Below are 27194 nucleotides of genomic sequence, written 5' to 3' on the forward strand. Positions count from 1 at the left end.
GTTTGGATGGCTTAACAGCTGGAAAGCTTCATAGGTTTAAGGGTGTTTAGAAATCATTTTAAAAGCACCATTGTATTGCATTTTTATTTGTAAAACAAAGTTATGAAAGGGAGAAAACCTGGATTACTATGCTTGCCACATTTCAATCTTCTTATGATATTTGATCTTAAAACATTTATGTTCCCCTCTTGGCCTGGATTTACCCAGAACAGTAAGTTGACTCCTCACAAGATTCCTTGTTTATGTGTTGCCTCTAATTAAGTTGCAGTTCCTTCATTAAAAACAGTGTACAAAATATAGTTAGTTTAGTAAATACTGAGTGTATTCCAAATTTAACAGCCCATATTGTAATTAGGAAATGAGAAACCCCTGTGGGTGCCGGCACATAGCTCTTTCTGTGCTTGCCAGCTAAATCAGTACTATTATAAACAACAAGAACGTTAATAGCAGGCAGCAATCAAACCCAGGAGGCTCAGAGATTATCTTGCTTTTTATGTTACAAGCAATAGCATTCATTAATGTAAAATATGAACTTAAAATTACAGCATGAAGCAGATGTTCTCTCCTAACTAGTATGTGCATCTCAAAATGCGTTTTGTCAGTGAAAAATGATTTACCAAATGCTAGGTGAGCTGCTTTTCTGTGTTGATACTGTTAATTTATTTCATTTATTAATCTGTTAAGCATCTCGGAGTGATTTCACAATATAATAAAACATGTATAAAACAATTAATTTAAATTGCATATATAATTTTTAATTGAATGGTTTACATAACAAAATCAGTAATTATGTTCTTCAAATGGGGGTGTCTTGCAGATACCATATGACTTTTCAGACTGGTCACAACCTCTAAAGGGCTTCGTACAGCAGGAATTAGCACCAACAGTGCTGTTTAATAATACTGTATAGGAAATTGCATAGCATAATGGTTATATTGTAGCTGTACTTTATAGGTTAAAGTTGTTTCTATTTTTTTGCTAATAGTATTTATACAAAGAGATAAAACTAGCAACTTATTTCATAACATGAAAACGGACCTTATTTTAGGTCAGGAGTATGTTTAGAGTTAGGCAGAGTAGCAATAATTTAAAAACTATTTCAGTAATATATATATCACTTAATACTGTAGTTTCTGTGGTGTATTATAAGGATGCAAGAGGGAAGCATAAAATCAATTAAAATTAGCAATAAAGTTAGAAAAGTCACTTAAAATTGCTGCTGAAATCAAAGCCTTCCCCAAACACTGGAAGTTCTCCTGATCTGGGTGATCTTGCCTGAAAAGGAGTTCTGCAGACTTGGACCTGTAATACTGAACACCACTGCTCCTGAGGCACATGAGTCATTTGTCTGAGCTGTGGGCAGTGCTTTTTTTCTGGGGGGGACGCAGGGGTAAGCATACCCCTAAACATTTTGTGAATCTAAGTTTGGCCTCATTGAGGGGCAGTATTTCAATATGAGTAGGAAAATGAGAGTACCCCTAAACTTTGTTACAGAAAAAAAGCACTGGCCATGGAGAACTAGAAACAGTCACTTTCCAAAGATCTCAGTGATTGAGAAGAGATATAAGGTATCAGGCAGCCCTCAATGTATGCTGAGACCCACTAAGGCCCTTGTCAATTAATATAAAATAAACTTTAGCTTGGCTTGATAGTATATGGCAGTGGCGTAGCGTGGGGGGTGCAGGGGGGGGGCCGGCCGCACCGGGCGCAACATCTGGGGGTTAGGGTTAGGGGGCGCAAATCCACAGGTTAGGGGGCGCAAATCCACGGGTTAGGGGGCACAAATTACTTGCCTTGCCCCGGGTGCTGACAACCCACGCTATGCCACTGGTATATGGGCAGCCAGTGCAAGCTTTTAAGTCCTTGTGGTAGTTAGTCTAAGGTTACCAGATTTTTTTTCAAAGAAAACCTTTTTAAAAAAAAAAAAAAAGAGGAAAAAGGTTATTAAAAAAAGCTCAGCCACATGTCCTTGCCCTCGCCCTCCCGGTGCTCTCCTACCTCTCCTCCTCAGCAGCAGCGGCGTGGCAAGCTTGGGGCTCTCCTCTTTTTTCCCCTTCTTCTTTCTCTCTCTTCCTTCTCCTTCTCCTTTCCTCCTTCTCCCTGCATCAGCTCCAGGGTTTTCCTGGCCCCGGAGCGTCGCTGGGCAGTCGGCCAGGTGCTCTGGCTCCTGGCTCGATTTGGGTTGTGTGTGTCAGCGGTTCCCCCAGTTGACGTGCCGGGCATCCCCGTTTCCCCCTTTGCAGCCATTTTGCCTTGCCAGAAGTCCCCATATGATGTTTCTTGTGCCGTTGAACCATTCATGCAACATTCATTCCCTACTAGTAAATCTACAACACTTAAAATATAAACCTGGGGACATTAAATGAAATCCAGGGACATTCTGGGGATGGATTTTGTCCGGGGACAGATTTGTAAATCTGGGGACTGTCCCTGGGAAACAGGGACGTCTGGTAACCATAAGTTAGTCACCACCAGCATTCTAGCTGCAGCATGAAAACCTCCTGGATTGAAACCATTTCAACCAGTTGTCTGAAACTTTGCAATGACTGATTTCTGCTGGGAGGGAGTTCCATAGGGTTGAGACCACTACATGGAAGGCATGATTCCTCATTGATACAAATTGTGCATCTGGTCAGTGGGGGCCAATGCCCCTCCCATGTCATCTCAGTGATTGTCTTGGGACATTTTGCTGGAGTGTCCAGACCAGGTGGTAATCCCACATCGAGTGCATTGCAGTAATCAAGAGTTGAGGGTACTAGTCCATGAATCAATATGGCCAAGCTATCTCCGTTCAAGTACAGCCATAGTTTACACATGAGCTGTAGGTGGTAAAAAGCACTTCTAAACTGCTAAGACCACCTGAGTTTCTAATACCAAAGATGGACCCAAGAGTCCTGTTCTTTTATAGGAAATAGAACCCCATGCAGAACAGGCAACTGCCCAGTCTTGTAGACATGAGAGTGTGTTTTTAGCTTTTTGGAATCATTTGTTTAAGTTATGGGCTGTTTTGAGGACCTCATGACTACTCATCCAGGCAGATTGTAAGGCCATGCCCATAGATAATCATGGCTTAGAGATATGTGGATGAGCCGGAACAAGCCTGAGTGTTGGGCTTGCACATTCTGCCTCCCCTCTCCTACACCTGTGTGGCAGAGAGGAAGGCTTCATAAGAGTTTGTTTCATTTTAACTAAATACTGGTTTTAGTGTTATCTTTGAACAGGGTCCTCAGTTTAGAGCAAACTTTGGTTAGTTTTATAACAAGTAAGCTCTGGAATATTAAACTAATCATAGTTCCTTTTAAACTAGGATCTATTGCTTTATTAGAATCTATGACCAGGTTCTTCAAAACTTAGCCAAAATCCTCCTCCAGTTCATATGCTTCTCTCAGGGTTGCCCTTATAGTGCTAATCTTTGGTTTAGCATCATGTGCCATAGAATTGTGCAGCCATAGAGTCAGAAGGCTGAAACCTGAACATTACTCAAGTGACAGGCTGTATCTCTGACAGTGTTCTAAATACTGAACACGATAAATTGAGACTACAATTTTAGATCTCAGACTAAACAAAAAACCCATTCTTAAATAAAACACGATAATTAATCAGCTGTATTTAAATCATCTTCTAAGATCAAAACTTCAGTGCTGTCATTTTAGTTTTTGAAAGTATCCTTGGGATCAAAGCTATATTTTCAGGAACAACATCATGGGGAAGATGTTTCTAGGACAAGAGTTATTTTTGTTACTGTTATCATTATTGTTATTTCTATTGTCAGGAATTATAATGTTCTTAGTATGATCCCATTAAATTTCTAGTACTAAAATGCTGTTTTTTGTATGTTAAATTTGGTATTACGTTGTTGTTGCATAATTATGAAATTGTTTCTGCCATGGCTGATTTTGATTTTGTATTCATTTTCTCTCAATTGAAAGCTGATTTGAGCTTGATTGTTTTTGTAGAAAGGTGGCATATGAATAAAATTATGCTGATGCTGAGGTTTGTATGTAACAATCGCTGTGCCCTAAACAATGCTTTTAAAAGCCTTGAAAACACTGAATGTATTATTTTTCTCAGAAATAGATTGTATGTTAGGTGTTCATATTAGTTGTAGCTGCATTGTAGAGCTCCAGCTTTTGAGTTGCTTAATTTTGGATTTGTGCATTAAATTGCCATTATGTTGGTTGTTGTTGTGTTGTTGTTTTTTAATGATAATTAGAAAGTGGCATGTTTCTGTTGTACCAACTGCTGGCAAGCTCTGTATAAATCAGAGATGGATAGACTTCAGGGTTGTAAGAATTAGGTTTTGTGTTGTTTTATTAAACTGCCAGAATTTGGTTTCCGGTAGCAAAATGGAAACTGAGCTCATTGTCTTTTCACACAGAAGCTGGCCCTTGCTTAGCACTTGATTACCAACAGAGCGGAAAACAGAGGGGTGTAAAACATTATCCTGCTGGGGTTGTCTTCTCTCTGCTGGTTGTACTTCCATTTCACTGCTGGTTTTCTCACACCCTTGTCCCGGGTGTAGATCTTCACTCACCCCTTCTTCCCTAGTGGTGGTGGGACAGCCACCATTTTGTGGTTCACCTCAGATGCCAAAATGTCTTGGGCGAACCCTGCTGTTGGTGTGAAGAATCTGTGGGAATAGAGGAAGGTTGTCCAGTGTGTTGCCCAAGGGCCACATGTGGCCCTCAGTGCCTTTATCTGTGTCCCACAGCAACATTTGATGCCTCCCAGCCCTTGCACTGCTACCCCAAAGCTGGTCTTTGGCAAGGAGGTGGAAGACTCTGACAGGGTCCTATATTCCTCCCACCTCCTTCCCAAAGCCTAGTTAGTGTTCTCCAAGCTTTGGGGAGGAGGTGGGAGGGCCTTTGCTCCTCCTTCCAAATCCAAGTGCCTTGCTTACCTGGCTTTGGGAAGGTAGTGCAAGGGCTGGTGTGTGTGTGTGTGTGTGTGTGTGTGTGTGTGTGTGTGTCGAATTTTGACACCCACCCTCCCACCCTGTGTGACAAGGCAGTGTGTGACCCATGGGTTCCGTGTTGAAGTACTCTTGCAACACACTTGGTATGAAAAGTTGGGCTGCCCTGGAATAGAGTAAATACAATTTTGCAAGTTTCAAAGGTGGGTAAGCTAATACACTTAGTCCTCTGTATAATTTTCAGAAATGCAACCCTTGCCTCTCACTAAATGGTAAACAAATAAAAAACCACTTAGTCTTGGTATTTTAAGTTTATTTCATATGGTCATTGTTTTCTCTCTCACTGGGAAAAAAATGTTGTTGTTTTTTACTTTTTCATTTAAATTATCTTGCCCTCAAGGAGCCCATTTTTTAGGGTTCCTAAAATGCTTCCTGTTTTTGTTTTTTCTTCAACATGTTCATTAAAGCGTAAAGTGTTGCTTTCAACAAACCGTTACATCTAATACAAACATATATCTATATACAGTGGTATCTCGGGTTACATACGCTTCAGGTTACATACGCTTCAGGTTACAGACTCCGCTAACCCAGAAATATTACCTCGGGTTAAGAACTTTGCTTCAGGATGAGAACAGAAATCGTGCAGCGGCGGCGCAGTGGCAGCAGGAGGCCCCATTAGCTAAAGTGGTGCTTCAGGTTAAGAACAGTTTCAGGTTAAGAAGAGACCTCCAGAACGAATTAAGTACTTAACCCAAGGTACCACTGTATAGATACTAATTTTTCTTCCTATAGTTTTCCAGTAAATAGTTGTGTGCTGTTTTTTTATCCTTAATAAGGGTAAAGCTATGATTGTCTACATTACCTTTCTTCCATCTATGCTTTTGAGCAACTGTCATAGAAGCCATATGTCAAGCTTTAGAAGTTACTTTTTTTCAGTGGCAGCATCTGCCATCTTGGCACCATCCACAGAACTTTCAGGCAATTCTGGAAATGTCTGGAGATCTGCTGTGATTCTGCTTCCTGATAGGTGGCTGCCCTGGCATTTTATCTGCTGCTCTTTCCTTGGCCAGAAAAGTATCAACACTGAGGGATTAAGTCAATAGAAAAAGAGAGAGGATACACCTAAGGTCTTAGTTCAAACTAACCTTTTAAATAGCAACTATGTAGAGTTAATATGAAACAGGTTTCTTACTTTATTTTTGTAAGCTGTGCTTTAGGAAATAATAACTGGAGAGGAAGTTATTATAAGCTTTGACCCTGGCACCCAAATGCCGCAAGCAATCCTTTCAGTAATAGTAGTGTTGCAGAAGAGACTTGCTGTGTTAGCGTTCTGCTGCCCCAGTCTTTTTCACATCTTCGTATGGTAATGGCATTCTTTTTAAAAAAATTAAATTAATTAAAAAATAAAGCAACCGGTAGAAATGTGTTACCACATACCCTTTTGTGTGTTTCCATGAAGTTTCAACATCATTATTGCTAAATAGTTTCTCCTAATTAAGGAAGTATGCGCTGTGACTTCTTTGAAATTGAGAATATGGGCCAATCACTTCCTTTACCAATGCAGGGCACGCTCCCTTTTTTTTAATAAGCTTTCCATCTTTAGAACGAAAAATAATATTCAATGTAAATCTGTTAAATGTCTAACACTGTATCATACCGGATTTCTAAAACAAGTGCAAATTTAAATGATGGCCAAGCATCCTTTGAGTGCACCGTCAAATCTGCGGTCATGTACATAATATCTGTGCTTTAAGAGGAAAGTCTGATAAGCACCTAGGCCCCAGGCAGCCCTTGAAGACATGTTGATACCCGTTCTAAGTTTGTTCTCACTTGCATATCAACAGTTTCCCACACCCCTGCATGGTGGTGATTTCCAGTGCATCAAGGAGGAGCCAATTCCTAGTTCAGGAATGAATAAGTAGCTGTGACACATAAACAAAAAGCAAACAAACCCATTGTATGAGGCCTTGGTGACTTCACCATTCACCTGATAGGGCATGGGAATTGCTTTAGGCCCTGTGGAATTGCTAGCATCCATAAGGGCATTGCGGGAGAACATTGCCAATTATTAAGAAGCGAGTAGAAATACAAGACATTTTGTATAGCTTTTTGGAGACGCCTTCTTGTACCTTTTAAGCAATTGGCCAGATTCAGTGCTTGAACAGGGATTATTAAGGAAGGTCTAATGAAAGGATTCTGCATTAGAAATTTACCTTGGTTGGCTCTTTTCCAGATGTGAAGTTCTTGTCCTTCCCTGATGCCAGATGTTCAGAGGAGAGTGAAGGGGAGACCTTAGCAAGGAGACCACTGCTGGATGAGCTACAGTGGCTTCTTTACATTTGTCAGTGCTATCCTTGTTCCCTCTGGGAGTTTTTGGGAGGGTTGCTTATGAAAATTTACATTATTACAGTTACAGAAAGTTCTGGACCAGAAAAAATAGTGAAGTGTAGCTTGCCCTCATTATAAGTGCAGAGATCTCAGCACTGACGTGCTGGTTGCCATATGCCTCAGACATCTGTTTGGAAATTTTTGTTCAAAGAAATATCATTTGTACCCACTTATTATTCACTTGTTTAGGTTAGGGATGGAGAACCTGCTGCCCTCCAGATGATGGTGAACTACAGCTCCCATCATCCCTGATCATTGGCAATTTTGACTAGGACTGATAGGAATTAGAGTCCATGTGGACCAAAGGTTCCACATGCATACCTCGTGTTTTATTGTTGTGAGTCAACTTGTGAATCCCTTGGGGTAAAGGTGAACTACATGAAAGTCACATGTTGAAAAATGATAGAAGATGCTACCTGTTGAGAACAAGTTGGACAGACACCAATGCAAAAAATAATTGTTTTTATTAGACTTCCCTATATGTTGTTCTGCCTCCCTCTAGAGGGGCATGTAGGTATTTTAGACACTTCTCAGTTTAGATATTCTTTAATGTTTAGAAGATGAAAAGAAATCATTCACTGAAAGATCTGCACCGTTAGTGGCATGAAAAAACATATACAACATATCCCCTCTCTAGGGACTATTGTTGCATGTGTATAGGGCAGCTTTGGGGTGTGGACTGTATGTGGTACGGGACTTAAAGAAATAAGTGGTCTTTTGTCCACAGAAATCTGAAGTATAGTTGTCTGGGGACAGGAGGTGAAGCATTTTTTATTGGGCAGTTGAATTTGGCTTCAGGGAGCTAATTGACAAGGGTTTAAATATCACATCTAATTTATCTTGCATCTATCTTGATGTTGTTACAACAATGCAAAAACACAATATTAAAATCAGTTTTAAGGTGGATTCTAAAAGCATTCATCTCAGGTGTCAAATCCTAGTGTTAAAGAGATACAACCTTCAGGATATGATGAAAGCTGTATGATGGCAGTGTCATAAGCCTCTCTTCTTGCAGGGAGGGAATGCCACAGAGAATCCGTTCTCCTGGGCTGCCACCTCCCAAGTCTCTGGTGTGGAGCCACCTGAGAGATTCTGTAGGGAAGGAGATCGTCTTTTAGGTATTTCAGGTAGTTATTTAGGGCAATAAGCAGTGATGTGAGCACCTTGAATTGGGCAGGCAACCAGTGCAGCTGTTGTAAAACAAGGGTTATGTGAGTTCTAAATAATCATCAGTTTCAAGTTGTCTTCATTGCAATAATCTGGTCTGGAAGTTACCAAAGCCTGGAGTACATTGACAAGGTTATCTCTGTCCAAAAGGGGCTGTAGATGGCAGACCAGCTGTGCCTGGAAATAGGCACTCCTAGCTACCAAAGCCACTTATTTATGTATTTATTTCATGAAATTTAAGCACTGCTCGACTGTAAACCCTCAAAGTGGTTTACAAATTGATCCCGTGACAATGTTGGACCCAGGAGTGCCTCCAAGCAACGGAAGAAATTAAGTAGATTATTGCACACCAGAGCTTTCGGCACAATAAATTGATGTCCAAGCCTCTAGAGACCTCTCTGTTCTTTTGCTGCTGCAAAGAAATTTGGGAGCTCTTCTGGAACTTCACTGGTCTGCAGCAGAAATGTTTCTGTCCCACGGTAGTGAAATGAGGTGTCTGTCCCTAATAATGCTCCAGATCTGATGCATAAGACTCGCTTACCAGTGCATGCATGTGAGGTTGTATTTGCCTCCTTCTTTTTGCCTCCATATTATATTGTTATACTTAATTTGGACCTGCGTTATAACATTGTGGGGCATGTTATTGTTTGTTCCTGCAAAATGACCTTCTGCTTTTGTAAATAGAGCTGAACAAAACCCGCTACTTCATGATCCTGTAATAGTACTTAAAATATAACTCAATATAAATATTTGCAAATGAATTCATGGTCCAACTGAGATGCATCTTGTTGCCTAGGAGCTACATTCCTGATTTCAAACTTTTCTTTCCAGCTTTGGCTGAGAGAGAGCTGCTAGATTTCTCTTCCTTTCCCTCTCTGTTCTCTTCTATCCTTATATATTGCTAACAACAACAACAATAACAATAAGAAAATAAGAAAATAAGGCAGATGAAACGGCTACTATAGTATCTTTAAGAAGCTGCCTTATTCCAGGTCAGAATATTTGTCTGTTTCATCCAGGGTTGTCCTCTTTGTCTGTGACTCTCTCCAGGGACTTGGGCAAAGTCTTTTCCATCTCCTGCTAGGTGACACTGCAGGAGATGCCAGAGATTTGAAGCTGGATCCTTCTATGCACAAAGTTACCACTGAGCTACAGATTCTGCTGTGTATAAATGCACCCCTGTAGGTCAGCTAATGGAAGGGAACATGATGTCTCTTATTCTGTGTCCGTCAGCTATATGTCAGCTTCCTAGACTGTTAGAAGGGGGGGGGGTCTTGTCCCATGAGGGACCACACTAGCTTTCCCTCTCCTGCTGCCAACTATAGGGCAGTTAAGGGCTGATGGAGCCAAGCTGTGCTGCTTGTTCTGGAATGTGTTTCTCTTCCTGTGACTGGTTCAAATGCTGAGCAAAAGAAAGGAGAGAATAACTATATACCTCTCTTTCTCCCCCTTGCTCACACACAAAATCTAAAGCAGGATCTTAGCTTTTATCTTGAAAAAATGTAAAGCACAGTTCACACATGTAGGCAAACATACAGGTGGCTGGTTGAATGAAGCAGAACTATATGGGAGCCGTTCTGCATAGTTACGCTCACAAGTGGGGACTGGCTCCCCATGTGGTTCTGGCTATTTCCACCATGATACCAAAAGTTGTTAAAGGAGGGTTCCAAGGTCCACATTGCAGGAGTCACATGCCACAGTGCCACAATGTCATAAAGTTCAATTTCAGGTGGCCACCTAGGTACCAGATTTCGGTTATTGCTAAGTTGGGGGCAGCCGCCGAGACCACATAACACCGGTCTTGAAAGACCTACACTGGCTCCCAGTACGTTTCCGAGCACAATTCAAAGTGTTGGTGTTGACCTTTAAAGCCCTAAACGGCCTCGGCCCAGTATACCTGAAGGAGTGTCTCTACCCCCATCGTTCTGCCCGGATGCTGAGGTTCAGCGCCAAGGGCCTTCTGGCGGTTCCCTCATTGCAAGAAGCAAAGCTACAGGGAACCAGGGAGAGGGCCTTCTCGGTAGTGGTGCCCGCCCTGTGGAACGCCCTCCCATCAGAGGTCAAAGCGATAAACAACTACCTGACATTCAGAAGACATCTTAAGGCAGCCCTGTTCAGGGAAGTTTTTAATGTGTGATATTTTACTGTATTTTTGGTCTCTGGAAACCCAGCCAGATGGGCGGGGTAAAAATAATAAATTATTATTATTATGATGATGATTATTATTATTATTATTATTAGAGATTTAAATGAACTTTTCAGCACTGTGGGAAGAGTTATGTGCTTTTATTTCTGAAATATTATTTGACACCTGATTTCTGCCTTCTTCCTTAGGATCCCAGAAGCAAGCACAAGTTCAAAATCCACACGTATGGAAGCCCAACATTTTGCGACCACTGCGGGTCATTGCTTTATGGACTTCTACACCAAGGGATGAAATGCGACAGTAAGCAAAAACACCATCCACCTCATGCTATTAAGAAAGATTTTTTTAAAAAATGAATGAAACCATTAGGCACTGACCAACTTCTTGGCAGGAAAATATCGCTTCAGTTACTGTTAATTGCAAGCATGACTGTCCATTTCAAATTAATATTTGAGCACATCTAGCAAAATACCGTATATGAAAGGAGCTTTCTCCAATGTGGATTTTGCTATTGCAATATTTTAATGGAAACTTACTGGAAGAAAGAGCTACTACTTTCAATCAGCGGTTGAGTTGGAACACTGTGGTCAAAAACCCAAGCATTAAAAAAAAATTAAATGCAATTTGTGGCTTCATAGTTCTTTTCTGTACTGTCTGCTCAACCATTCTGCTGTCTTCCTTACTTCTAACTTCAGTCTTCCTTAAACCACGATCGTGGAGACTAGGACAGTGTTTCATGTGGCATGTCCCTTCTTGGATGGGTGGTGGGAACCAGTTTGCGACGCCCTCTAATGGAGGAGCAGTACCCATTCCCAACACTTGGGCCTTGACCTCAGTTTCTTCTGGGGAGAGCAAACTCTTGCCAGAGCAGTCACCATTCTTGAGTCTATTTCACTCAGTGGTTCCTAGCACCAGGCTTTGGCTGGATGCAGAAGATAAGTGTATGGTCCTAGGGCCAGAGGTAGTACCAACCATGGTTCAAAAGAAAACTGGAGTCGTGCCCAAGCATTTCGAAGGACTTGGCTTGTCAAGCACTTGGGAAGTCATTCCTTTGAAAGAAGCTTTCAGTCAGTGTCCCAACACAACTATTGCAGAAGAAGCGTTACTCTGAAGAAGAAGCAGATGCAGGCACATACCTGTCATTACGAAGACACAGAGAAAGGCATAAATGTAAGAGATGCTCCTCCTTCCAAAGCACCAGTGATTGGGAAACCACTAAGAGAAATTCTGCAGTTCCAGTGTGGTGTAGTGGTTAGGAGCGGTGGACTCGTAATCTGGTGAACCGGGTTTGATTCCCTGCTCCTCCACATGCAGCTGCTGGGTGACCTTGGGCTAGTCACACTTCTCTGAAGTCTCTCAGCCCCACTCACCTCACAGAGTGTTTGTTGTGGGGGAGGCAGGGAAAGGAGATTGTTAGCCGCTTTGAGACTCCTGAAGGGGAGTGAAAGGCGGGATATCAAGTCCAAACTCTTCTTCTTCTTCTTCTTCTTCTCCACCACTGTGGTAGCTTGAAGCGGAGGGCAATGCTGACCTGCTCTCTACAGCCCCAACACTGCAGATAACACTCATGGGCACACCATTTACTCATAGCATTTTAATACCCAGAAATAGGGCTCAAGGTATTGATCATTTTGTCTAAAGGCCCATGTTTCTTTTACCTGTAGCAATCTAGTAGGGATCCAGTTCTCCTAGAGCCATCTCCACTGTTCAGAATCAGGCTAATACTATAGGAATAGGAATTTCCCTACTGTACCTCAAATTGGTCTTGGGGAGGGGTCTCAAGAGGAATTTCACCTTATTGGGACCAGGCATTGAAGGTCTGTATGGCATTAGCCATGGTAGTCTAGTTCTACCTCTTAGAATGCTTTGTACATTATCTAAAATAGTCTTTCCCAACTCAGTGCCCTCCAGATGTTGTTGGACTACAAGTAACATTAGTCCCAGTCAGCATGGCTAATAGTTTGGAATCTCAGATATTATTGTAGCGTGTCAGGTTGTAGCACAAGCTAATCTGCTGTTCCTTTTGGAGATGCAAGACTAGTTATAACAGTTTTTTAAACTAAAAGCAGCTGTTGCCAGGAAGTGCACAAACATTTGTTTTTGAGTTGCGCTCCTCTTCAATAGGTTTAAAAATAGTAAGCTCTCACATATGACTAATGATGGCTTACAAGCTATTTGGGGATTCCTTCGAAGTCAGTATTTACTGAGACCAGTGATAAGATTAGCGTCTGAAGAGGAGTCAGAGGCTCTCATCCAATATATTCCTGTCTGGGAGCCTCCCCTTTTCTTCTGATATTTGACATTACTATTAATCCCATTTTCTGCGTTAGATGTATACACATCACAAAAATCCCTGCACCTCCAGGTATTCTTCTCCATCGTTGTCTGGTGTACATCGTGGCAAACCAGGACACCAACTGTAATTTAAAGTCCTCAAGATCTTTCTTTCCTTCCTTCCTTCCTTCCTTCCTTCCTTCCTTCCTTCCTTCCTTCTTATTTACTTACTAGCCAGCTTTGAGAGAAGCTATTTAGGTCCATCTCACTCTTCTTCATATGGAAGTAAACCAGAGCAGGGACTGAAGAGTATTGGAATCCAGCAAAATTCGGAGGGCCACAGATTCTGTACCACTGCATTAGAACTTCCTGTTTCAGATATGCCTGGGCTTATTTCCACACCATGCATGGCAATGGTGTCTGAAGTGTTGTCAGCGGTGGAGATGAATCTCTGGAGGTGCAGGGATCTTTGTGATGTGTATACCTCTAAGGTGGAAAATGGATGAATAGTAATGTCAAATATCAGAAGAAAAGGGGAGAGGGTCTTCACAGACAGGAATATATTAGATGAGAGCCTCTTACTCCTCTTCAGACACTGGTCTTATCACTGTTCTCAGTAAATACTGACTTCTAAAGGTAAAGGTAAAGGGACCCCTGATCATTAGGTCCAATCGTGACCAACTCTGGGGTTGCGGCGCTCATCTCGCTTTATTGGCCGAGGGAGCTGGTGTACAGCTTCCGGGTCATGTGGCCAGTATGACTAAGCCACTTCTGGCGAACCAGAGCAGCACACGGAAACGCTGTTTACCTTCCCGCCGGAGCGGTACCTATTTATCTACTTGCACTTTGATGTGCTTTTGAGCTGCTAGGTTGGCAGGAGCAGGGACCGAGCAACGGGAGCTCACCCCGTCGCAGGGATTCGAACTGCTGACCTTCTGATTGGCAAGTCCTAGGCTCTGTGGTTTAACCCACAGCGCCACCCGCGTCCCACACCAACTTCTAAGGAATCCCCAAATAGCTTGTAAGCTATAATTCATCATATGTGAGAGCTTACTATTTTAAAAGCTACTGAAGAGGAGTGCAACTCAAGAAAAATCAAGAAAAAGAAATCACATGGAAATGGTTTCTGTGAATATTTGGCTGCTCCCTACTCCCCCCCCCCCAGTAATAGGAAAAGGGAGTGTTTTTCCCTCCGTGGATTCAACCAGAAACTTCTTCCTGCCCCAGCACCAAGTCAGAGAGACGAGCCATGTTGGATAAGAATGAAATCTTACTGTCTTGTTCTTTGCTAGGAAGCCATGGTTTTCTTTCCTATCCATCCTAGTTCCTATCTGATACAGGGTCTTTTTCCCCATACATGCAAGTTACTCTTATAAATTATCTTAATGATTTTTCCATGTATCATGTAGTCATAGTTCTTCTGCCAGACACTTTCTTCATCCCTTTCCTTGTTCTTGACATTCTCAATTGCATTTCTCTTGATATTCTGCCCTTTCTAATCTTCTCTGTCCCTTTTAAGATCTCCTGGCAGATGTTTGATCAATTTAAGTTTTGCCACATCTTAGGCAGAGTTTGTTGTCTTCAGTTCAAATCCATACCAGTTTTTGATGCCACTTCTGACACTAAAGTCTTTTCCAATCAGCTTGGTGAATTGGAATGTTGTCTTTGGTTCTGAGCCCATCTGCATCTTACACACTGTCTTGTAGTTCCAATACACAGAGGCACACAGACACACACAGAAACACATCTCTAAGGCTACATGTTTCAACAGATGTGCGAAGTGGGAGGGACGAATGGCTCTATCCTTTCACTTCTGGATGTTCCTCCACTTAAAACTGCCTTTCCACAAACCTTACCAGTATTTTGCCTATATGGAAAGGATACAGGCACAGGATCTTGTCTTAATTTTAAAATTATTAATACCTTACCTTGTTTTTTTACCATTTTAATATAATTATTCTATATTTTTCATTGTTTCTACATATTTTACATTGTTTTTAACTCCACATTTAATAGTATACTTAATGTATTTTATTGTGTTTTATGTGCTTTCTTTTCTTCTTATCTTCTTTACTGGTCATTGACCAAATTTTTGCCGTAATTCATATGGGACATATGGGTCCTTCCATAGGGGCTATGAGCTCACAGATTTCCAGTACTCACCTAAAGAAGTAGTTTGGATAGATCTGCTGTTTGCTGTGATTGGTTTTTGTAATGCAGTACAGTCACAATCCTTAGGATTCTACCCATCGCCAATGCTATGTAATGTAAGATGTCGAACTGTCTCCTTTCTGATCTACAGCCTGTGATATGAATGTTCACAAGCAATGCGTAATAAATGTACCCAGTCTTTGCGGAATGGATCACACAGAAAAAAGAGGAAGGCTCTATCTGAAGGCTGAAGTGAATGGTGAAAAGCTTGAAGTCACAGGTAAGAAAGCTGCAAGCCTCATTATAGAACTCCTATTGCTTTGGTAGTATGTCTGCTCATTTGCATTTAATAGCTTACGTCAGCACAATAATAACATTTTCTAGCATTGCTTTAGTCTGGTCAATAAGCCCAATAGCTTGTGCATGGCTACACACAGTTGGCTGCACACAGTTAAAACTGGCTATTCACGCAATCCACATTACAGCCTAGTAGGTTTTTCATCACATAGATAAATGACTTCAGATGCTGAACACACATTAAGAAACCACTGGAATTCTGCACCATCCACCACCCCTGAAGACAGCTGTTTCCTGTTGCCGCTGTGCCGTTTGCTGGTGATTTGGCTTGAGACATTTCACCGAGGCAGCATATAAAGTACAATTGGTATAGTACAGTGGTACCTCGGGTTACATACGCTTCAGGTTACATACGCTTCAGGTTAGAGACTCTGCTAACCCAGAAATAGTGCTTCAGGTTATGAACTTTGCTTCAGGATGAGAACAGAAATTGTGCTCTGGTGGCGCAGCAGCAGCAGGAGGCCCCATTAGCTGAAGTGGTCTTCAGGTTAAGAACAGTTTCAGGTTAAGAACGGACCTCCGGAATGAATTAAGTACTTAACCCGACACTGTATGTGTATGTGTGTGTGTGCGCGCACACGGGTTGTGATTCGCCGCTTCTGCACATGCGCATGATGTCATTTTGCGCATCTGCGCATGCGCGAGCGACGAAACCTGGAAGTAACCCTTTCTGGTACTTCCGGGTCGCCGCAGGACGTAACCTGAAAGAATGTAACATGAAGCGGACATAACATGAGGTATGACTGTACATAGTTTTGAAAACTCCCCATGTTTCCTATAGATCTCAAAATCACAAATAAATGTAAACTAATGGTGGGAGTCACCAGGCAAGCCTTCTCGGTGGAAGCTCTACTCGACGGCTTCCACTTGTGCAATGTGGCTTTCCCCCTCCCCTCCCCTCCCCTGTTCGCCTCCTGAACTCCTCAAAATTGGCGAGGGGTGTGTGAGAGAACTCCAAAGTGGGAGGAGGAAAGGGATGAAGATTCCATCTGACAAACTTACAGGAATTCGATATAGCGCAGCAATGAATTCCACCCCAAATAATTATTTTTGGAAATCCTGAAATTATGTTTTGCCTTTCTGAATGTTTTACTACATCTATCATTGAATTCTTACACAAACGTTAAACTTGAGATAATATATATATTTTTAACTTCTTACTTGCGCAACCGCTTGCTTTCGCTGGGGCTTATATTTCTTTTCTTGCCTGTACTGTAGCTTCACCATCAAGAAGAACTGAGACTAGCTATTTGTTATTAAGGCTTGGATCTAAAACAAAGGCTCACAATTAAAAAAACACTTAAAATATTTATAGTTTAGTAACTTTTTATTTTGGCACTTTTCTCCAAAACAAACGGGCTGGGTTATAAAATATTCTTAATACTTACAAATTTGGCAACTTGTCATCTCACCCACACTGACCTTTACTGGACTGTATTTCAAATAGAGTTTAAAAAAATAAAATAAACACAATTCTTGTGACAGCAGTTGGTACACCCAGTTATTTAATGTGTTTACAGAGAAGAATTTCCAGCTTGAAATTAATTGCTCTCTGTACTTTACAATGGCTGTTTGTTGTGCTTATACAGTGTATATAACTTTGTCTAGTTTTGTGGCATGTTTTTGTTATGGATGTGCCAGCAGTCTGATTTTCGAAAGCACAGGGTGGCACTCAGTGTAGCCATAAGTTGATATAAACCTGGGGGTCGAGGTCCACTTGTGCCATGAGACTTTTCCACCCTTTCTACCCCCTAAACCCATTCCAGGTGTGGCCCCAATCCTCCAGAGAAGATTTAGGGGGCACAGAGATGGGGAGGAGAGAGTGACAGGTTTTGTTGTACAACTGGACCTCATTTTGCACACACAACAACTTAGTTGAATCCTGCTCTTAGACAATAAATGCTAGTAAAAAAATAGCAACAGAGGGTAAAGGTAAAGGGACCCCTGACCATTAGGTCCAGTCGTGGCCGACTCTGGGGTTGCGGCACTCATCTTGCTTTATTGGCCAAGGGAGCCGGCGTACAGCTTCCGAGTCATGTGGCCAGCATGACTAAGCCGCTTCTGGCGAATCAGAGCAGTGCACGGGAACGCCATTTACCTTCCCGCTGCAGTGGTACCTATTTATCTACTTGCACTTTGATGTGCTTTCGAATTGCTAGGTTGGCAGGAGCAGGGACCGAACAACGGGAGCTCACCCCGTCACGGGGATTTGAACCGCCGACCTTCTGATCAACAAGTCCTAGGCTCTTGTGGTTTAACCCACAGCGCCACCCATGTCCCATGCAACAGAGGGTAGTTTGGAACAAATGAGATTAGATTTTCTGTGGAGACCTAAGGAGCTGCCAGAGCTGGTGACTTGGGTGCAGAGTTCCACTCTACTTATGGAATGCTCTCACTGGAGGAAGTGGGGAAAGGTGGTTTCTCCAGTTTATCTCTGCTCCTTTTAGTTCCCTGCAAATCTGCTTGGGACTATTGGAGACCATCTAGAATTATGTGGGATGTTCTGTTAGGGGCTGCAGGGGTAAGGAGAAATTCCCTTGCGTCCCACTTGCCTTCAGCGGAAGGCATAGCTGTCAACTTTCCCCTTTTCTTGCCAGGAATCATATTTGGAATAAGGGAATTTCCCTTTAAAAAAGGGAAACATTGACAGCTATGGCTGAAGGGATCTACTGGATCTTCCATGACTGGAAGCAATCCATCCATTTGTGGAATGACCATCAGAGGGCCTAAGTAGATGTGTGACCACATTTAACGTGTGCAAGTTCTTTCCTTCCAAATCTTTACCACAAAATACATAATTCTACTCTCTGATCTAAGTCTGGTATTAAATCTAATACATCACACCAGCTCTCAGCTTTGTAGAAAGCTATAGCCTTGGACCCCACTATAGGAAAGCTTATTATTTTGACTTGCCTCTCTCTTTAATTAGGGTATTGGATTCTCTCATTTCCACCTCACATATACACCTCTAGAATTAAAGACCAGCTCTGGCCAGATATGTGAATTCCTTTTTCTCACCCTTTCTCGACCCTTTACGTTCGTTTGTTTTCTTGAAGCTGTTTCTTTGCTTTTGTAATTATTCTTAATACCAGGAAATGTTTTTAAAAAGTGAACAGATACAATTTTTTTGCCCATTTTGTGCTAAAAATGCATGCTGTTAAATATTACTGCTGGGTGGTACTCAGGCTAATAAAAATGCTTTCTCTTCGGCTGTACTGGCATATCTGAAGCAATAGCCCATGAAAATGCAAAGCATGTTTTCTGCATTCTCTGTGAAATAGCATCATTTATCAGCTTAGTGAGTGCAAAGCATTATTAGGGTCTGTTTCTGTTAATGCACCAGTCGGAAGTTGAATTTGCGCTGAGCTAGCAGGCTGTTTTCTATGGTCCATCTATTGCTTTCAGTTCCAAGGTTATTATTTCCAAGGCAATAGTAAAATAATAAAAATGTGTCATATATATACACAATTTGTGTGATGTGTGTATGTATATAAAATAAAGCATTTATTTCTGATTTATTGTGTGTTTGTAATATACACATGCACGCCCCTTGAGTCTGGCAGGGCTATCTGTGGCGTGCTTTTGTTCAATTATAATTATGATGTTTCAGCAGTTATTTTGAGAAGGAGTTGCACCCATACTGGAAAATTGCACTGAATCCCTAAATTTAATTTGTCCTGTGCTCTAGATCGGGCAGTATACAGTGGTACCTCGCAAGACGAATGCCTCGCAAGACAAAAAACTCGCTAGCCGAAAGGTTTTTCCGTTTTCGATTTGCCTCGCAAGACGAAATTTCCCTATGGGCTTGCTTCGCAAGACGAAAACGTCTCGCGGCTTTGTTTCCTTTGTCTAAAAACAAAGACATGTTTTGTTTATAAGGTTAATTTATTTTCCCTTCAATTTTTGAACTGCTCTTTACAGTATGTGTGACTTTAAAGAGCAGTTAATAAACTGTTGCTGTACCAAATTTGGCTTTGTTTCGACTTTTTTTGACCATAGGAACGCATTAATTGATTTTCAATGCATTCCTATGGGATTTCGTGCTTCGCAAGACGAAAAATTCGCTAGACAACAAAAATTGCGGAACGAATTAATTTCGTCTTGCGGGGCACCACTGTACAGTCATACCTCGGGTTACAGACTCTTCAGCTTGCATTTTTTCAGGTTACGGACCACTGAAACCTGGTCGTGCATATATATATATATATATATGTGAGACCTTAGAATTCCTATGACATATGATAATAATGAAAGTTCTCTTAACCTACCCCACAGTGTATGCACTAAGAGGAAATTAAGAGAGGGTTTTTGAGTGTCAATTAGTAGACTTTGCAACATTCTCACTTCTCTGCTTGAGAAGAAGCAATAAAGAATCCAGAACCTGCAAGCAGGAACGTTTTAATTAAAATTTGAAGGAGCCTTTATTAATGAAACCTCTTGAAATGAGTTTATCTCAGAGAAACGGCAAGTAGTTGGGGATAATGAAGTGAGAGGTAGACCATTCACTTCTGTGAAATGGGGCTTGCTTCTGAGTAAACATTACAGAAGGATGATGACCATGAGGCAGGGTAACACTGGTAAATATTGCATTACATTGTGCTGTTTAGAACCTCCATTTTAATTCTGTTTGCAGCTTATGGGTAACAGTGCTAGGGGACTCTAGTGTGGAAGCTACATAAAATGGATTAAGCATCTTTTTCATTTTCTTCATTAAACTTTTTGCATTCATGAACTATTGAAATTGGTTCTAGTGTTCTTTGGCCACCACACATATTCTGCTGCCACTGCGCCGCTTGCGCGCAATTTTTGTTCTTTTCCTGGGGCAAAGTTCTTAACCTGGAGCAACCACTTCCTGGTTAGTGGAGTTTGTAACCCGAAGCGTTTGTAACTCGAAGCATCTGTAACCCGAGGTACCGCTGTAGTCATTAGGATTTGTAAAGTGATGCACTTGCCTTAATATATATATATGCTTACAACTACATCAAAACCTCTAGTTGTTACTCAAGGCACTTTATACAATGCAATGAAACTCAATCCAAAGCAAAGCACTTTTTGTAAGACAAAATGGGGACAGAAGAGTGAATTTCACTTTTATATGCATATGGCAAAAATTGTCCATATATTTCAGTGCAAATGTGTGGACAGAATGGCAAGTTTACATCACAGGGTGAAGGATCCTGCCTTAAATAAATTGGTGCCATATCCTTTTTGTGACTTAATTCGTATCTAGCATGGCTATTGGGAAGTTTTTTTCCTATTCCGAAAAAGAATTGGACATTAATAATACATCTGCTTTGACCTCTGTGAATTCTATTAAAGCATGTTCCCCCTTATGGCACAGATGAAGCAAGATCTGGTGGTTGACTGCTCCTTAGCAAGTTCCTCCAATAGTTGCCTTTATTTCTATTGGTTCGCATCTTAAATTCAGTTTAATCTTGGGCTAGGTCTTTAAACTTTAGAACACCACTTCCATTACTTCCAAATTTGTATTGACTTCCACTTGAGGCCAAGAGCTTCAGTTGATGAATGTGAAAGTAATGCTGTTTTCTCCACGCACACACACCCCTTTCATTTTCCTTTTTGCTGATCTTGGATTTTAATTTAGTGTTATGCAGTGCAAAAATTCTGTAGGAGGCTGAATCAGAGTTCCATTTGATCTTAAAATGCTCCGCGCAAAAGGTCTTACCTTGCCTGATGCCGTGAAGCAAGAAGAGCTAGTTATTTCGAAATTTTAATGTTTTAGGTTAAAATGAGTTGAATACAAAATCGACACTGTTGCGCCATCTCTTGTTACTGAGGAGGTGGCTGCTGTTTTTGCCTCAGCTGCTCATACTTCATCTCCCCCTTGGAGGTACACTTTGTCTTCCGTGTGTGTGTGTGTGTGTGTGTGTGTGTTTTAAAAAACCATAGTTATTTCAGGCTGAAAGAAAGGAAGTGTAGGATATACAGCTACCATAGTAAATATAGGGCTGGACCCAAATGGGCTACTTTGAAAAGCAGCTCAGGAGCTTCAACTGGTACTAAATGCAGCCACTCAACTGCTAAGACCATACAGTCAAGCGCTTGTAAAAGGTAAAGGTAAAGGGACCCCTGACCATTAGGTCCAGTCGTGACCAACTCTGGGCTGCGGCTCTCATCTCGCTTTATTGGCTTAGGGAGCCAGTGTACAGCTTCCGGGTCATGTGGCCAGCATGACTAAGCCACTTCTGGCGAACCAGAGCAGCGCACGGAAACACCGTTTACCTTCCTGCCAGAGCGATACTTATTTATCTACTTTCACTTTGACGTGCTTTCAAACTGCTAGGTTGGCAGGATCTGGGACCGAGCAATGGGCGCTCACCCCGTCACGGGGATTCGAACTGCCGACCTTCTGATAGGCAAGTCCTAGGCTCTGTGGTTTAACCCACGGTGCCACCCGCATCCCAAGCGCTTGAGTATATTGCAAATATTGTACTGGTTACCAGTAGGATTCTGAGGCCAGTTGAAAGCACAGGTGATTACCTTGAAAGTCATGAATGGTTTTGGACTGGGTCACATAAGGGGCCACCTACATCTATATCAACCTGCTTAGATGCCCAACTGCAAAGATAATTTGGTCAGCAGGCAAACAGAATAGGGTCCTCTTAGTGGCAGCTACCCTCCACCTTGTTCAGGGTCAGCTGCAGGTGTCAGACCAGGGAAAAGAGTTATGTTGGGTTTATTATAGAGAACTCAATGAAAATGTCAACCTAGCATATTGTGGCTGTGAAAAAGTCAAATTCTTCATTAAGACCTTCAGACTCATGGAGGACTCTCATCTAAGTAGGAGTGATAGGCCTGGGGAGATAAGGCTTCACAATGTACCACAGCTTCTCCTTGCGAGCTTGTTTACAGATACAGAAAAAGCCAAGGTATATGGGAGCTACTTACTTACAGCAAGTAAAAATGTACAGTATTTCCGGATGACCTAGAAACTATGGCCCTATTGTTAGGAGGGGGGGGAGGCAAAACAAAATAGGGGTCATATGATTTCCAAGTCACCCAAAAAGCTGAAATTTATCACTCATAGAGAACAAGGTATACTGATTACTAAACCAGTCTGAAAGGGGAATTTTTTTCTGTTAGCCCTCAAAATTTGAGGGTATTTCCCCCATATAATAGATCAAGTCGATCTGCATATGAGGTAGAAAGTTGGACTGTGGGAGTTTTGTTGCCTCTTCACACAGAGGAATCAGACTTGGATTTGGGAAGATAATATTTCCAGTAGGAGCCAAGAACTTGTTTGCAGGATGCAAGCTTCATTTACGTTGTATGTATTTACTTGGTGAAGAGGCTCAAGGCTTTGGCCTTGTTTAAGTTTCCAGGGTGTGGGAGTTCCACAGTTGTGGGGCAATGACTAAGAAGATATATCCATGCATCCTTCTGGTAGTAGTAGTACAGTGGTACTTCGGGTTACATACGCTTCAGGTTACATACACTTCAGGTTACAGACTCCGCTAACCCAGAAATAGTACCTCGGGTTAAGAACTTTGCTTCAGGATGAGAACAGAAATTGTGCTCCGGTGGCGCGGCAGCAGCAGGAGGCCCCATTAGCTAAAGTGGTGCTTCAGGTTAAGAACAGTTTCAGGTTAAGAACGGACCTCCGGAATGAATAAAGTACTTAACCTGAGGTACCACAGTAGTAGTAGTAGTAGTAGTAGTAGTAGTAGTAGTAGTTTTGTTATTTATACTCCACAGTTAGAGGGTTTACACTGTGCTAACATTTCAAAGGCATATTGTATAAGCCACTGTTCTATTTTCATGTACACACTTTCCTCCTCTATGGAATATATATGGAGGTGTTTTCTTCCTTAGTTTAAGGAGAGTTCTGCAAAAGCTCTTTTGACTTCCAATGAGAATGGCACTCTGTAAAACTAAGAATTAATGGGATTTGAACTCAGGAGCAAGAATAATGGCTAGTCATCACATTCTTTATTTAGGCAGCTTGTGAAAGAAGGAAATTTTCATATTTAAAAAGGCACTCATTTTTGCTGATTGAACATGCTGCGGAATGACTTCAGCCGTGACTTCTGTGTGATAATGAACATCCGAGTTTTAGATAGGATTGGACTGAAGCAACCTACCCACTCCGAGTTTGTTATTGTGATTCCCAAGCTTCACTGAAGCACTTTCCCTTCCCTACTGTTAACACATGTTTATTAATTTAGAAGATTTCTAAGTCACTTTGCATTCAGAAGACTTGTCAAATCAATGAACAGGAGATAGAAATCAAATACAATTTAACCGAGTTTCAGAGCATTAAATAAAGTAGAGATCTAATGATGTACAAAAGAGTAACAGAACCATGTATAAAATAGAGATAAAATAAAATAGAGATCAAACATAAACTCAGATCTTACAACAATGTAACAATCAAGTACACTGTGAAGAAATCTCAAAACAATGATACAACGCGCAGGTCAAATACAATTCAAAGAAATCAAGCAATATACCAAACAGAACTTGAAGACAAAAAAATAAATAAGTCTCAAAATGGTATACAGTATAAAAATCAAATGCAGTATAAAGTATTAACAATCAAATAAAACTTTTAAAAATAACCTTATACTATTAAATCAGTAACACCTACAAAGACAGGTGACAGATAACGTCAGATATAATAAAGCATCACAATATTTTTAATGTTATATATTAACATTATTTTCTCCCCAGTCCCCACACTCAAATAGAGACTTTTTAATGCTCTGTGATTATTATAGACTTACCTTTCAGAAGTCAGACCTATGAATGTAATGAAGAGTCATTGCCCTCATGAGGCATATTAAAATAGTATTGCTGAACTGAGAATAGTAGTGTGTTACAGAGCCTCATAATGCAGAGGGCCATAATGAAGATGATAACTGGAATGAAATTTGATGCCATAAGGAAAACACAGTCCTCATAATTTATTTTGGTGCTTAGACCAACAGCTCCACTGCAAAAATAAAAATGCAAAAGTCTAATGTTTCATTTATTGTGTCATTTGACAACTCAGTAGAATAATATTTGATGTGTGTGTGTGTTTCATGTGGGCAATGTGTTTCGTACTCTCTAAGAGCATATTATTGCCATCAAAAGTAATATAATTTGGGAAAGGTTGGCTTCTGGTATCTGTAATATTGATTGCATTGGAGATTAGATTCACTCTCTAATATTTATTGCATTGGAGATTAGATTCAGTCTCAACCTATCAAGCAGATGTGATTGAGGCACAGACTAATTTCCATTTGGCACGTAGGGGAGTGAAGTTCTCAACAGCATAGGAGAAAGGGAGAGGTCTAAGCATTTGCAGTGCCGAAAATATGCAATAAATCATTAAACATACCCTCTTGTAGATTTTACTGTCAGCAAGTCCCTGCCTCCACTGTTGCTTAAAACAAAACACAAATCCTAAAAAACCCACCACATTATTTCAGTGTAACGTTTCAAAAGTACAGAATGCTTGAAGCTCTTGGTCATAATTGAGAAATAATGTCTCTTCTGGTTCGGTGTATTTATTATTTGTATTTTGTCTGAGGTTTAATCTCTTGCACACCTTATTCCAGAGACTGGGGTACGCAGCATTAAATTAACAAGCAGGTTAGCATAGAATAAAACTGACAACATTTAAAAGATGTTAAAGGCAATCCCCACCTCTCGGATTTAAAGTAATATGAAAGGGGAAGGGATTTGTGTCAAAAGACACTGGATTTTTAGGGGGAAAGTATTCTCCTGAAACAGCTGCTGGGTTCTTTCTGTTATCCTCAGTGATGTCAGACCCTCCAAATGTTCCCATTTTCCAGGAACAGCCCCAGATTTACAGAAGCTGTCCCAGTTCTGATTAGATCCCAGAATGCTCCACTTTTCCTTAGGACATCTCTATTTTCACTGGAGAAATATTGGAGGGTATGGAGTTCTGCGACACCCCCCCCCCCAAGCCAATGAGATTAGAGTGGATAAAGTTGGAGGATACAGAGTTATTGGATTTAGAAGGGTATAAGAACAAATTTGGATGGCATGCCTATTTGTGGAGAGATAAGATAAAAGTACATAAGGGATTTTGCAGCCATATCTTTAAGGGACCTTTGATAGAAGTTTGGAATAGATATAAGAACATATTAGAACCAAAAACCCCACACTGGTTATCACCAGTGGAGTTAATAAGTGTAAAGAAAGTCAATATGGGGAAAAAATGGGGTAGGTACGAAGAAATGGTATTGAAGGAAGGAGGGAAGTGGAAAATTAAACCATACGACCAGGTAAAAAGATATACATACGATTGGCTGAGTTACTATCAGATAAATGAGATATTTAAAAAAGAAGTGAAAGAGAGGGGCTACGATGAAAAGATATCGAAATTTCAGAGAGAGATAATAAACAGTGATCGGAAAAATCTGTCAAGTATGTATAAAATACTGTTAGAATGGAACATGAAAGATGAGAAAGTCAAAAAAGTGATGACTCAGTGGGCAAAGGACCTCGGCTATGATATTCAATTGGAGAATTGGGAAAAATTGTGGAGAGTGAATATAAAATTTACAGCATGTGTACTGTTAAGGGAGAATATGTTAAAAATGTTATATAGGTGGTATATGACACCCGTTAAACTAGCCAAGATGTATAAAACAGATAACAAATGTTGGAAATGTAGACAAAAAGAAGGGACGTTCTATCACCAATGGTGGGAATGTGGGAAGGTTAAAAGCTTCTGGGGCGAAGTCTATAATGAAATCAAAAAGATATTAAGCTACACATTTGTAAAGAAACCCGAAGCTTTTCTATTAGGTATGGTCGGAAAAGATATTAAAAGAAAGGATTGTAAAATCTTCCAATATGCGGTAACAGCAGCTAGAATCGTGGTGGCGCAGAAAGTGGAAGCAGGAAGAAAGCCCAACGTTAACAGAGTGGAGATTAAAATTGACGGAATATGCGGAGTTAGATAAATTAACAGGGAAAATTAGATATATGAAGGATCAAAAATTTATAGATGACTGGGGAAAATTTGCGGATTATCTGGAGAACAAATGTTTAGTAAACACAACGCTAGTAGGATTTAAAGAGGCACTGTAAAACACTAAGAAGTATTGCTTATGGAAAACAATGTCTGAAAAATGGTACTAATGGCAGTACGAAAGATTGGAATGCGTTATAAAGAGATAAATACGAATGAATGTCAAGGACGTTGAAGGAAGTCCAAAAGAATGAGATGTATGAAACACGGATTTAATGTATATATATGGAAAGATTAATAAAATTTTTTAAAATGCAAAAAAAAAAAAAAAGAGATTAGCAACTTTTAGAAGACAACCGAATGCAGCCCTCTATAAGGAAGTTTTTTTACAAAAACATTTAATGTTTTATTGTGTTTTTAAATATGTTGAAAGCCAGTTAGATGGGTGTCGTATTAATAACAACAACAATAATAATAATTGAAAAAGATAATAATAATAATAATAATAATAATAATAATAATAATTATTATTATTATTATTATTATTATTATTATTATTATTTATTTGTACCCCGCCCATCTGGCTGGGTTTCCCCAGCCACTCTGGGCGGCTTCCACAGAAACCAAAAACCACTAAAATATCATACATTAAAAGCTTCCCTGAATAGATGTACAGTGGTACCTCGGGATGCAAACGGGATCCGTTCCGGAGCCCCGTTTGCACCCCGAACAGAATGTAAGACATGACAGCGCAACTGCGCGTGCGCGGGTCGCATTTTGCTGCTTCTGCGCATGCGCGTGACGTCATTTTGACCATCTGCGCATGCACAAGTGGTGAAACCCGGAAGTAA

General features: G+C 40.9%; 1 protein-coding gene across 4 annotated transcripts in view; it reads left to right on the forward strand.

Annotated features, from left to right (window-relative positions):
• PRKCA (protein kinase C alpha) overlaps positions 1–27194 on the forward strand; it is a 200413-nt gene that overhangs the window by 111978 nt on the left and 61241 nt on the right. For all 4 annotated transcript variants that reach the window (XM_081181352.1, XM_081181350.1, XM_081181351.1 and 1 more), the window contains 2 exons: positions 10802–10913; positions 15190–15318. In XM_081181352.1, the coding sequence (XP_081037478.1) occupies positions 10802–10913; positions 15190–15318 (241 nt within the window). The remainder of the gene's footprint in view (positions 1–10801; positions 10914–15189; positions 15319–27194) is intronic.

The sequence above is a fragment of the Podarcis bocagei genome (genome assembly GCF_964188305.1).
Source record: "Podarcis bocagei genome assembly, chromosome: 2".
NCBI classification, from domain to species: Eukaryota; Metazoa; Chordata; class Lepidosauria; order Squamata; family Lacertidae; genus Podarcis; species Podarcis bocagei.